We start from the raw sequence: 12,456 nt of genomic DNA, 5'->3' as shown, positions 1-12,456 counted from the left end.
GATGGAAGGAGACCCTCATCATTATACAAAATACATGTATGATGAGGTGGGGGGAAGAAAAAAAAGAGAGAAATGTGTCACATTAGATTGGGTAGAGAGAGGTGATGGGAGGGAGGGAAGGGAAGGGGGGATAGGAAGGGCAGCAGAATAACATAGACACTAGAATTGCTGTATGCATATATGTGGCTGTATAACCAATGTGATTCTGCAACCTATACACTGGGAAAAATGAGAATTCATACCCCATTTGATTCAAATGTATGATATGTCAAGATCATTGTATTGTCATGAGCAACTAATAAAAAAAAAATTCCATGAAAAAAAAAAAAGAAAACAGTGTCCTTCTGGACCTCTCTGAACTACTAGTGTTCTTTAATCTCACCAAAGATAACCACTATTCTAACACCTCAGATGGATTTTGCCTTATTTTCAAACTATAGGTATATATAAATATTTTTATCTTATATCTGGCATCTTTCATTCACTTATGTTTATGAGATTCATCCTTACAATTCATGTAGCTAAACTGATTGTGTTGCTCTTTAGTATCTCATTGTATTAATGTGCTACAGTTTGCCTCTTCTACTGATGCCGAACATATTTGCGTTCCCTTTAGTTTTTTTGGCTCTTAGAAATAATGCTGCTGACACTATCATTGTATGTGTCTTTAAATGCATATGTTCATTTTGATTGAGTTACAGAAAATGTATATGTATATATGTGTGTGTGTGTGTGTATATATATATATATATATATATATATATATATGAAATACTTCAAATGGTAAATGAGGCCACAAAGCCCCTTATTGAAAGAAATTAGATTGCATCATTTTCTTTAGACTAATACTTTTTGTTTTGTTTTTATGGCCCTTTTAGAGTTCTGAATGAGTTTATTATGAAAAATCCCAGTTTGGAAAATAAAAAAGACCAAAGAGACCTTCAGGTATGGCATCCTGAATTCAGAGCTATTACTAAAAGTGTATTTCTCAATGCTATCAACTTGATAATGCAAGGGTCTATAAGATAACTTGTGAAATTTCTTCCAATTCTAAATATTCTATAAAAACCATCAATGTTTATTGTAAAATATCTATTGTCAAAAAATAGAAAACTACAAAAGTTCACATACATACAGTATCTAAATGTATGTGTGCATGTCTACATATATAATTGTTTTTCTTGGTTTCCTTAGGATGTGACTCATAAAATAGTGGACGCTATTGGTGCAATTGCTGGTTCCTCTCTGGAACAAACAACATGGCTACGACGAAATCTGGAAGTTAAGCCTTCTCCCAAAATAATGGTGGATGGAACCAACTTGGAATCTGATGTTGAAGGTATTGCTCTCAGACTTTTAGGTTTATTATTTGTAAGTATATATTCACTAAGAAGTCATTTCAGTTAGTACATAAGTACCATATACTAATACCATTTCTCATTATTAGCAAGTAGCCTTTTTCAGTGGAAAAATACTAACCAGTATGTTTACCTGTCTTTTCTCTTATTTAGATATGTTATCACCTGCAATGGAAACCTCGAACATAACTCCTTCTGTGTATAGTGTCCATGCATTGACTTTACTCTCTGAGGTAATCATTGTCAAGTTTTTTCATATGAACTCTGAAGCAAACATTAATTCCATATTAACAAGTAATCCTTATAGGAAAGTTTTTAATTTGAAATTTTATATTTGTAATTTTTAGTTTGAACTTATAGAAATCACTGTATAAAAAGAAAAAAAATATAAGATTTTGACCTTATCTATATTTGGATTATTTTATGCAACATTAGTGATGTTGCTTCCCCTCCCTATGATATTGCTTTAGATGTTACTTCCTCTCCCCATGCACTATTTTTTTAAAGTGTCTTTTTTTAAGAAAAGTACTTTCATGCTTTACTGTGGTGAGGAAATGTGGACGTAGTATAATGATGTTTTCACTATTAAGCATTTTACTTGTTAGCAAACATTTTCATATACATTCTGTCAAGCTGTTTTTATCTGTTATATAGCTATGTTTTCCCTTTACAGATGTGAACACTGAGCTTTAAAAACATGACAAAATTTTGACTAAGTATATTATAACTATTAATAGATGTAACTATTATGTTTATTATAACTATTGACAGTATTGGAACTTGAGCAGTCCAGTTCCTTTGTTTGGATTTTCCAAGCCTTCTTTTAACTGACTCAGAAGAAAATGAGTTTCTCATCCTAAATTCACTGTTTACTCACTGTCATATTAGAAGATTCTTTGAACTCTTTTTTGTACTTACCCACCTCAGTTAGAAATAGCAAAATCTGTTCATATTTATATCCTATAGCTATAATGGAACCAAAAAGTCAGGTTATGGCAGAAACCACTAATATAAAAATGATTTAAGGAGATCTCATTTAGATTCTTCTAATTTTAAGGTGTTCTAGGTTTCTTTACAAACTGAAAACCAAGTTGCTTCTAGATGATGTTTCAGCTCATAGATTATTCACTTTCCTTATGTTTTATAGGTTTTGGCTCATCTTTTAGATATGGTTTTCTATAGTGATGAAAAGGAGCGAGTTATTCCTTTACTTGTAAACATTATGCATTATGTTGTTCCCTACCTCCGAAATCACAGGTACTATTATTATTTTTATAAATAGAATCAAATTAATTCATAACCTTTAGTAACAAGTTCTGTTTCCTTACTGCCATTTTTGTAATTAACCACAAGATGACATTCTTACCTTTTATTATACAGTTAAAATTTTTATTAATGTTATTTTTTTCTTATGGTGCAATTTTGTGTCCTTATGTCATTATTGGCTTGGGTAAATGTGAGCAATTACATAATTTAATATGATTAAAATTAAAACAGAGATTAAGATAGTCTTTCTTTCTTATAGTGCACATAATGCACCTAGTTATCGAGCCTGTGTCCAGCTGCTCAGCAGTCTTAGCGGGTATCAGTATACACGGAGAGCTTGGAAAAAAGAAGCCTTTGACCTCTTCATGGATCCCAGTTTTTTTCAGATGGATGCCTCTTGTGTTAATCAGTATGTCATACTCTTGCTTTCGTTCAAAGTGATAATGCATCTCACAGTATTTTGAAGTCAGTTACTATCCTTCAAAGTTAGAATGCTTTACTGATAACAAGAAGAACAAAATATTAATTACATATCATAATCTTTTACAGTTGGAGAGCAATTATGGATAATCTGATGACACATGATAAGACAACATTTAGAGATCTAATGAGTGAGTATTGTGAGGTGACAATGGAAGCAGTATGTAATTCATTCTCATTATTTACTTGCTGATTTCTGGAAACTAGTGTATTAGCTCATTGTCAAGCTGTATATTGTATCCTATGGAAATATAATATTAAAACTTAGAAAAACAGCTTACTTTTTGAGGCAACTAGTGACAAAAAGGGACTATGTCTAATTTGGTTTTAAATTGTAGATATCATAGTACTTGGCACTTAACAGGCATTCAGTAAATGTTTAATGAATGAAAGTGTGGCAGTTGATGAGATAGAGAAGGGCAGACAATTGAATCCAAACCTCTGAGACAGGTCACTCTAAATCTATAGGGCTCGGTTATCTTCTCTGAAGGAACGGAGAGGGGCCAAGGTCAGAATCACCCTATACTCAGTCTTGACTGTTTTTATGCATTAGGGTTCTATTTTGTATTTATTCTGAGGAAAAAAAGCTTTTTAGATTTTTAAAATATGAAAGTTATTAAAATAAACTTAAATAGCAGTGAGATTTTATGAGTCTAGAAGATTTTGTGTAAATTCTTTAGCCCAAGCTGTGGTTTTCTACTCTGGAAAAAGGACACCATATTTTCTCTTCTCCTCCCATCTTCATAGAATTGTTCTGAGTTTCAACTTCACCTATTCAACAAATATAAATTTATTAAACAAAAACAATGGGCCAGACATTATGCTAATCTTTTAACAACACTTTAAAAATTATTTCAGCGAGTAAGAAATTGTGACGGAAATAAAATAGGGACCACGTATGATGGATTTTAAATTATAGCTAAAGAGCTCATATTTGTGAAACTAAAGAAATCAACCATGCAAAGGCCTAAAGACATATTACAGGCATAGCGAACAAAAATTGCAAAGGCCTTCGGATAGGAACAAACTCAGTAAATTCACATAACAATAAGCAAGACATGGCTGCAGTAGAGTAAGTCAGGAGTAACTAAACATGAGGAAGAAGAGATAATTAAGCCAGGATAGGTCATGCTGGAAATTATTTTTTAAAGTAATGGAAAGGATTTAAGCAGGTGGCATAAAATTTAAAGGACTTTGTAAAATGGTATTGTTAGTGATCTTTATCTTCAGAAACCCATAGTTCTAAATTTTCTTTTGTCTGTGTATTATAATTTTTCCTACTTGATCTTGGGGCATGTGTATATTGGATCTGCCAGCTCTTCTGTGCCAGAGTGGTTCGAAGTTCTTTACCTCAAGGAAATGCCATAGAGCATCTCCTTAAATTAAATAAACAAATAATAATCATTTTTTCTCAGTTGACTAGATATCTTGTTATAATCTCTCTCTTCTCTTTCTTTTCTGCAGCTCGTGTAGCTGTGGCTCAAAGCAGTTCACTTAACCTCTTTGCAAACAGAGATGTGGAGCTAGAACAGAGAGCCATGCTTCTCAAAAGACTTGCATTTGCAATTTTTAGCAGTGAAATTGACCAGTACCAGAAGTATCTTCCAGATATACAAGGTAAATAATCAAAACTCTTTATTTTCTCTACCTTCTGAACTATAGTTTGCTGTTATTGTTGTTCTTCCTTAGAAAATACTTTCTCTTGGGGCCGGGATTGTGACTCAGTGGTAGAGCACTTGCCTAGCACGTGTGAGGCACTGTGTTCAATCCCCGGCACCACATAAAAATAAACAAATAAAATAAAGGTATTGTGTCCATCTATATACTAAAAATATATTTAAAAAAGAAAATACTTTCTCTGAATTGTAACTTGAGGTGAAATGTACCAAGTTTAGGTTGACAGGGGAAATTATGTAATTGGAAATTCTTCTACTGAAATAAAAATATTATTTCTAGTATCTAAAAACAACACTGCATTTGTAGGGCTTGCCTAAATGTGGTCTCAGTTTTATTGTTTGGATATTGATTGTTAGGAAATTTCATATTTCTTAGGAGTTAATGTTTGAGTATAAGCTATGACTAATCCACCTCAGGCAGACATGTTAGCATTTTTTTCATTGTGGACAACATCTCCTGCATCCTTAAGGAGGGCACGGAATGTAGGTAAAGCCAGTAAATGCAGCTAGAAGTAACATTTAGAGGTCTATAATTTGAAGGCTGTATTGAGGGCTGTAAAAGGGCTTTGATAATCTTCATGAAATGACCTTCTGTATCAAAAAGGATAGCAGTGCACTCATCGTCCCATGCCACCAAATAGCACCACAGTGGGGATGAACTTAACCCACAGCAGAATTATTTGCTATCCAAATCAGTGTACTGTGCATCTTCCAGCCTCAGGAACTAACCTAATAGTTGTCATCTCCCTAGTGAAATTTATCTCTTCTCCTAGAAGACGAATGGTTTCTTTTTTCCTAATCCTTTATGCCTAATTTCACATGCACACTGTTCTTTGATTTCCATTTTTAAGTAGTCTGCATCAGTGTTCACTCAGTGTGGTTATGGACCAGTGCTACAGTCTCTTAGGATAAGAGGATAGATTTGTTCTATATTCAGAACAAATGTTTTAAACTATTATTTGCTATTTTACAGAATGTATTGAACCTAATAATAAAATGATAGTGTATTTTATATATCTAGTTTTTATTTTTCTAGTTATTTTGTTATCATTTATGAAAATATCTGTAACAGATTAGTTTTTTAAAAGCAGTCCCTTACCACAGTTTGAGAAGTAATGAACCACATAGAAAGTTTTATATGATAATAATTCAAATTCTTTAGCAATGAAAATATACTGCATTTCTTTCTTTCAGAGAGATTGGTTGAGAGTCTTCGTTTGCCCCAGGTGCCAACTCTTCATTCTCAAGTGTTCCTGTTTTTCAGGGTGTTACTTTTAAGAATGTCTCCACAACATCTTACCTCACTCTGGCCTACCATGATCACAGAGCTTGTGAGTTAATTTTAATTCAATCAGGTTATAAATCTGAATTATAAAAGCATGTGATTAACTTCCATGATTTACTGGATAAAAACTAATCTTGAAAAGAACTGAACTCAGTTAAACCAGTTACTAATAATTTTACACTGGAAAATAGTAACACAAGTCAGATTCCATATCCTTAGAAGTTAAACTTTCAGTTATATAATATAGATATCCAGTGGTTTATGATAATCCCTACTTCATCTGACCTGATTTAATGTCCACTGTCTTCTCTGTTTTTAACTTTGTTGTGGCCTGTGGGTTCCCGTCTGTAACAATACCTCTAGCAATGGAGATGTTGAGTCAGGTTTTTGTGGACTGACATAAGGCATATACTCATCTTGAAGAGCAGCACTTACAAAGATAGCAAAAAGTTAAACTTGCTTCAGACAGACATTCACAAAGATTTCCTGATCTCCCTAACAGTAAATCCCAAATCCCAACTATACCATTCAGTTCCCTCAAAGATACAGTCATTCTCATCTTTATAGGAAGGATTTGGAGAGTAAGGAAAGGTGGATGAGTAGAGCAAGAGAAATCTTTATTTCTGAAACCCACCTTTATAATTTCTCCACGCACACAAAAAAATTGTTTTAATATTTCTTTGCTCTTATTTTTTTCTTCTTTTCTTACTTGCTTTTAGTTTTTTGAAATAACTGTGACTGTTCCATAATCACAAAAGACAAAAAAACCTGCCCTCATTTTACTAAACTCTCCTAAATGATTAGCAAAGCTTTGTGCAGCTAAATTTGCCATTTTCCTTTCAGAAACTACAATTTCAAAACTTTATGATAAAATTTGTTTTTGTCCTAATATGCCTAAAGATAGTGGGAAAGGATTATATATCCAATTTAAATAAACATTTAACATTTATTTTGTGGTTTTCAGGTACAGGTCTTTTTATTGATGGAGCAGGAACTCACTGCCGATGAAGATATTTCACGGTAATATGTAATTTATTTCAATGTATTCTTACTAGTTTTTATTACCCTGAAATTACCCACAGTGTTTTTCAAAAATAGATTCTACTTTATCTGATTATTTGATATGATCAGTACATTATTTAATTGAACATATAATGTAATTTTACTTAGTCCTGAAACATGGTAGATTAAATTAAACTACCATCATTGATCTTTAAACACAAATTTAGTTCAGTGCAATACAATTGTTTCAGCTATATGAGTACCTTAATTTTGCTAAGTGAGATCTGGTCCCTGAAACTTGTTAAAGATAGCAAAATCTATTATGGCAGGTAACCTATAACCAAGGTAGCCATGTGTTCAGATCTTTCAGAATGTTCCCAATTTAATGCAATATAGTTTTATTCTTTTTAGTAGAGGCAGCTTATTAATGTATGGCTAAATATTTTTTATTATACAAAAATTTTACAGATTTATAAATTGAAAAATTATTTAAGACTGTCTTAAATATATTTTTCAGTGCTAAGTTAATAAAATGTATTCTGTATTAGTAGCTATGTTCATTATTATGGAAAGCTTCCCCCCATCTGAGGGGGAAGAACTGAGTAGTAATAAAGTTTCTTGGTTATACAATTTGAATTTTTATATTTCCAAAGTGTAATACAAGTTCTGTCTTTACATTCTAAAAATTTAAAGAACAAAAATTAGTTATGACCAATAATTTAGACTACTATTACACTTTATCAGGATGACTATGAAAAATATTAGCTGGTATGTTAGACATTCTAGGAATTCCCAGTAGGCAAATGGGTTCAGCCTCTGACAGCACTGTCCCCTACTTACAGGACCTCAGGCCCCTCTGTGGCTGGCCTGGAGACAACCTATACGGGAGGTAATGGCTTTTCTACTTCATATAACAGCCAGCGGTGGTTAAACCTCTATCTCTCTGCTTGCAAATTTTTGGATTTGGCTCTGGCATTGCCCTCTGAAAATCTTCCTCAGTTTCAGATGTAAGTAAAAGCAAGGCTATTAGATGGATATTTTTAAAAATACATTTGCTTTGGTCACTGACATCTAAGACTAATTTTGTGTAAGTTGGAATATTTATTAAAATGTAATTCTTTTAGCAGGGCTGGGGCAACAGTTGTTGGAAGTTTATGCTTGATACGGATATGTTAAGATTAACAGACCATCAGTCAACAGAGTACCCTCCAGATGTGAGATAGCAGGGTTTATGACACAAGCTTCAAGTCCAGTGGCGATGACACACAGTTCAACCCATGATGGATATTATGGTAGTATGTGCATAGAATGCTGTTAAGCCACCCATCAGAATCCTCTCCAAGCTTTGAGAGTTCAGAACAGACCCTAAAAGGAGTCTTAAACTCAGTGAAGAGTGAAAGTTGAGGGAGGGAAGAAAGCACCTGTGTGAAGACAGAGGCAGGAGCAGACCTGGTATATTCTAAGTGTTGAAAGATGAGTATTGCTGGAGCACAATGTTGAGAGAAGAGGTTGGGAAAGGACCCAGTTATGTAAAGCTTTGGGAAAGGACCCATTTATGTAAGGCATTGTCATCTATTTTATAGAATGTGAACCTTATCCTAAGGATACTAAGAAGCCATGGAAGCATTTTAGGGAATGCTATTAAGCTTGCATTTTAGAAAGTGTACTTTGGCTATAGAGTGTGGAGAAAGGATTAGAGATGAGCAAGACTGTTTTATTTTAAATGGTAGTGAATTGAACTGAAAGGAGTTGGGAGAAACTGATAAAATTCTCACCATGGCTTGTTTATAAGTGCTTAAATATATTTAATTATGGTTTTTCACATAAATTTTTCACACCAAAAGTTTTCACATTGAAGTTGTAAAAATAAGATTTTTTTTTGTCAATGTAGCTAAGGTAATTTGAGAGTTTATGAAAAAGGTCAAACATTTGCATCAAGTGTTATGTTACATCATTTTAGAATAGAAAAATAATAGGATAAATTTTGATATGCTTAAACCTCCAAAAATTGCTTACTTTTCATTAAACTTTATGGTAAGAACTAGAAATTATTCTTTTAATTTTTTTTTCCATTTGAAAATCATATACATTCACTTCTTGATGAATTTTAGTGGTTGGGTATCTGTTAAATTGAAGTTAATCCTATGAGAAGTTCAGAAAAGGATACTAAGAATTGTAGGAAAGTTTCTAAAATTAACTAGATAACTTAAATTCACAAAAGTGATAGAAACTCTGTTCTTCAGAGCTCCAGGAAGAATATCAAGAACTATATACTTATCTTCCATAAAAAGAACCAAAATGAGTTTATCCTATTTTGGGGAGCGGGGTACCGGGGATCGAACTCACTCAACCACTGAGCCACGTCCCCAGTCCTATTTTATTTAGAGACAGGGACTTACTGAGTTGCTTAGCACCTTGCTTTTTCTAAGGCTGGCTCTGAACTCAATGATCCTCCTATGTCAGCCTCCTGAGCCGCTGGGATTACAGGTGTGTGCCAGGAGCCCAGCTGATTTTATCCTTGTCAGAATGTTATTACTCCAAAAGGAAGGAAAACAAGGCTGGGTCTGTAGCTTCAGAAGAGCATGTGCTTCCCATGCACAAGGCCCTGAATTCAGTCTTCAGGAACAAAAGAAAAAGAATGGCTTCTAAACATAGTAAGAACAGAGTAGGGTCGAAGAGCATGAGAAGAAGATTAACATTAAACAGGGATGAGAGGTGGGAGGGAAAGGGAGAGAGAAGGGAAATTGCATGGAAATGGAAGGAGACCCTCAGAGTTATACAAAAGTACATACAAGAGGAAGTGAGGGGAAGGGGAAAAATAATATAAGGGGGACAAACGAATGTCAGTAGAGGGGGCAGAGAGAGAAGAGGGGAGGGGAGGGGAGGGGAGGGGAGGGGGGATAGTAGAGGATAGGAAAGGCAGCAGAATACAACAGACACTAGTATGGCAATATGTAAATCAATGGATGTGTAACTGATGTGATTCTGCAATCTGTATATGGGGTAAAAATGGGAGCTCATAACCCACTTGAATCAAATTGTGAAATATGATATATCAAGAACTATGTAATGTTTTGAACAGCCAACAATAAAAAATTTAAAAAAAAATAAACATAGGGGGAAATACTGAGCTATACTCATAGGAGAAATTTCAATTGAAATTATATGTATATGTAACCGTCAGAATGGTAAAAATCTAAAAGCTGCTTTCTTTTTACCCTTAACAACAGATACATTCTTGTTGGAAGGGTACATTGATATTATACAATTGTTCTCCAAAGAGGTTATTTATCAAATTTTAAATATATGCTCTCTTTAAGCCAGTAATTCTACTACATGTTAAGATTCATCGTGCCACTCTACTCACAGAAATGCATAAAGTAATTATTATATGCGGGTAACCATTATGGCACTTTTAGAATTCGAAGACTACCTCCTAATACTGGAATACTATGTAGCTTTAGGTACAACAGAGTTTAATATGACTTGGAATGGTCTCCAGGATGTATACTTAGGTCAAAGCAAGCAACGAACATGTCTGTTTTGTTTTGTTTTAAGGGGATATGGTTGGTTGCAAGAATATGTGTTTTTTCGTGAATGAACTCTGGAAGAATATAATAAAAGAACCTGGATACACCAATAGATAATAGGATGGGAGGGAGACTGCCTTTCTCTTTAGCATGCCCTTTTATACTGTTTCAATTTTTTCCCTTGTCAGACATTAATTTTACTTATTAAAGACAAAAATAAGAAAAAATATAACAGAGGCATGAAAGAAGTCCTACTTAAATTTCTCTTAAATTCTTTCAGTTCTTTGCCCCTTACTGTGTAAGTTAGAGAACATTTAGCAATTCTATGTTGGAAAATCAAGTCTTTGTCAAATTGTTATAATACAAAGAGATAATAAGCTACAAAAACACAATTTCCTTTTAAGAACTTTCTATTAGATAATAAGGAAGAAACATGTGTTGAGTACTTTTCTTTGTGCTCATGAAAAATGTAGTGAGCACCTTTCAGGCTTACATGTCTTTATTTATCCCTTATAACCCTGAGGTACTTAATACTATGTTAAATGATGTAGAAAAGGCTCAAAGAGGTTAAGAAATGTGCTCCAGGTGACAGGGTTACCAAAAGCACAGCTGACATTTGAATCTTTATAAGTAGTGGGGTCATGATCTACTAAAATTATGTTGCCTCATCTTAGATGGCACAAAGTTTATCTTACAAAGAATGCTGATATCATTCTTCTATACACAGGTACCGGTGGGCCTTTATTCCAGAGGCCTCAGATGATTCAGGTTTGGAAGTCAGAAGGCAGGGCATACATCAACGAGAATTTAAACCTTATGTGGTACGACTAGCCAAACTTCTTCGGAAAAGGGCAAAGGTATTAATATTTTTGTGTGTGTGTTCTGTTATGTAATTACACGTTGTATTTGTATTGTCATATTATGTAACTACTTTTGTTATATATTAAGAAACTACTGCATTTGTGAAGCACGTATTAAATATTTCCTAGGAAATTGAGGATATTATCAAGTTGAGCTACTTTGAAGACAGTAATTTTGAGAATTAATGTCCATAAGCCTAATATTCATAAACATTTAAAATATACATTGTGTGGATCTTTAATGAACATTTGGTTATCATTATTTGTGCATGTGTGTGCATGTGTGGTGCTGCTGGGGTGGAATCCAGGGCCTCATCCATGCCAGGCAAGTCCTGTACTCTACTGAGCTGTATCCCCAGCCTACCTATTAATTTTTTAAATGAGAAGAAAAAGGAAGTCTTTTGTACATTGATAACATCTAGATTAAAATATTTTATACTTATAAAAGAATAAAAATCTTGGAACCATGCATGTAAGTACTTAGCACTCTAGTTCTGTAAGGATATACCCATAGTGTTCATTTTAATGCCATGATGAGAATCAGAAAGATATGAGCTGATTGAGAAAAAATGCAGTACTAAAAGGGATTTGTAGAATAAATGTAAGATTGACTTCAATATGAACCAGTAAGTTTGTGTATAGATTATACATAAGTTTAATAAATTGACAGGATTAGTTAATCAAAACTCAGAACCTGATCAGATTAATAAGGGAGGAATAATCACTAGTATTTGTTTTCCATTCATATAAAGTAAAATGTAGATGCTCAGAATTTGTTCAATTTTGATTGTGACCAAAAGACATGCATTCCATATCCTAACCCAGTCATAGCTACATAACAGAATCTAAAATTTCTCACAAAAAAACCTTTGCCTTTAAAATGAAGTATTTTCTTCCATATAGTTCCTATTATTGATACAGTATTCCATTTTAATAGCTGTCAAGACCCTACCTCCAACCTGCAGTTTTTAAAACACTGATCAAAATTATTACCTCTGT

The 12,456-nt window shown here is 33.6% G+C and overlaps 2 protein-coding genes across 10 annotated transcripts in view; one reads left to right on the top strand and one right to left on the bottom strand.

The window, feature by feature from the left end:
* Dop1a (DOP1 leucine zipper like protein A) overlaps positions 1 to 12,456 on the top strand; it is a 108,497-nt gene that overhangs the window by 92,283 nt on the left and 3,758 nt on the right. For 6 of the 8 annotated variants that reach the window (XM_058575905.1, XM_058575902.1, XM_058575907.1 and 3 more), the window contains 11 exons: positions 879 to 945; positions 1,195 to 1,339; positions 1,512 to 1,591; positions 2,506 to 2,615; positions 2,884 to 3,033; positions 3,174 to 3,235; positions 4,569 to 4,721; positions 5,975 to 6,111; positions 7,030 to 7,085; positions 7,910 to 8,074; positions 11,325 to 11,454. In XM_058575905.1, the coding sequence (XP_058431888.1) occupies positions 879 to 945; positions 1,195 to 1,339; positions 1,512 to 1,591; positions 2,506 to 2,615; positions 2,884 to 3,033; positions 3,174 to 3,235; positions 4,569 to 4,721; positions 5,975 to 6,111; positions 7,030 to 7,085; positions 7,910 to 8,074; positions 11,325 to 11,454 (1,255 nt within the window). Of the gene's footprint in view, positions 1 to 878; positions 946 to 1,194; positions 1,340 to 1,511; positions 1,592 to 2,505; positions 2,616 to 2,883; positions 3,034 to 3,173; positions 3,236 to 4,568; positions 4,722 to 5,974; positions 6,112 to 7,029; positions 7,086 to 7,909; positions 8,075 to 11,324; positions 11,455 to 12,456 lie in introns of those variants that run through there. The other 2 variants (XM_058575910.1, XM_058575908.1) reach the window with 1 other exon arrangement.
* Positions 2,987 to 12,456, bottom strand: part of Pgm3 (phosphoglucomutase 3) — a 35,339-nt gene continuing 25,869 nt past the window's right edge. For both annotated transcript variants that reach the window (XM_058575913.1, XM_046432075.2), the window contains one exon: positions 2,987 to 3,123. In XM_058575913.1, coding sequence (XP_058431896.1) covers positions 3,098 to 3,123 — 26 coding nt within the window. In that variant the 3' untranslated portion in view covers positions 2,987 to 3,097. The remainder of the gene's footprint in view (positions 3,124 to 12,456) is intronic.

Source organism: Marmota monax, unplaced genomic scaffold (assembly GCF_021218885.2).
Source record: "Marmota monax isolate L192 unplaced genomic scaffold, Marmota_monax_Labrador192_F-V1.1 WCK01_AAM20220418_F8-fsc00013, whole genome shotgun sequence".
Classification (NCBI taxonomy): Eukaryota; Metazoa; Chordata; class Mammalia; order Rodentia; family Sciuridae; genus Marmota; species Marmota monax.
The sequence above is the reverse complement of the archived record's forward strand: the minus strand, read 5'-3'. Positions and strand labels throughout refer to the sequence as shown.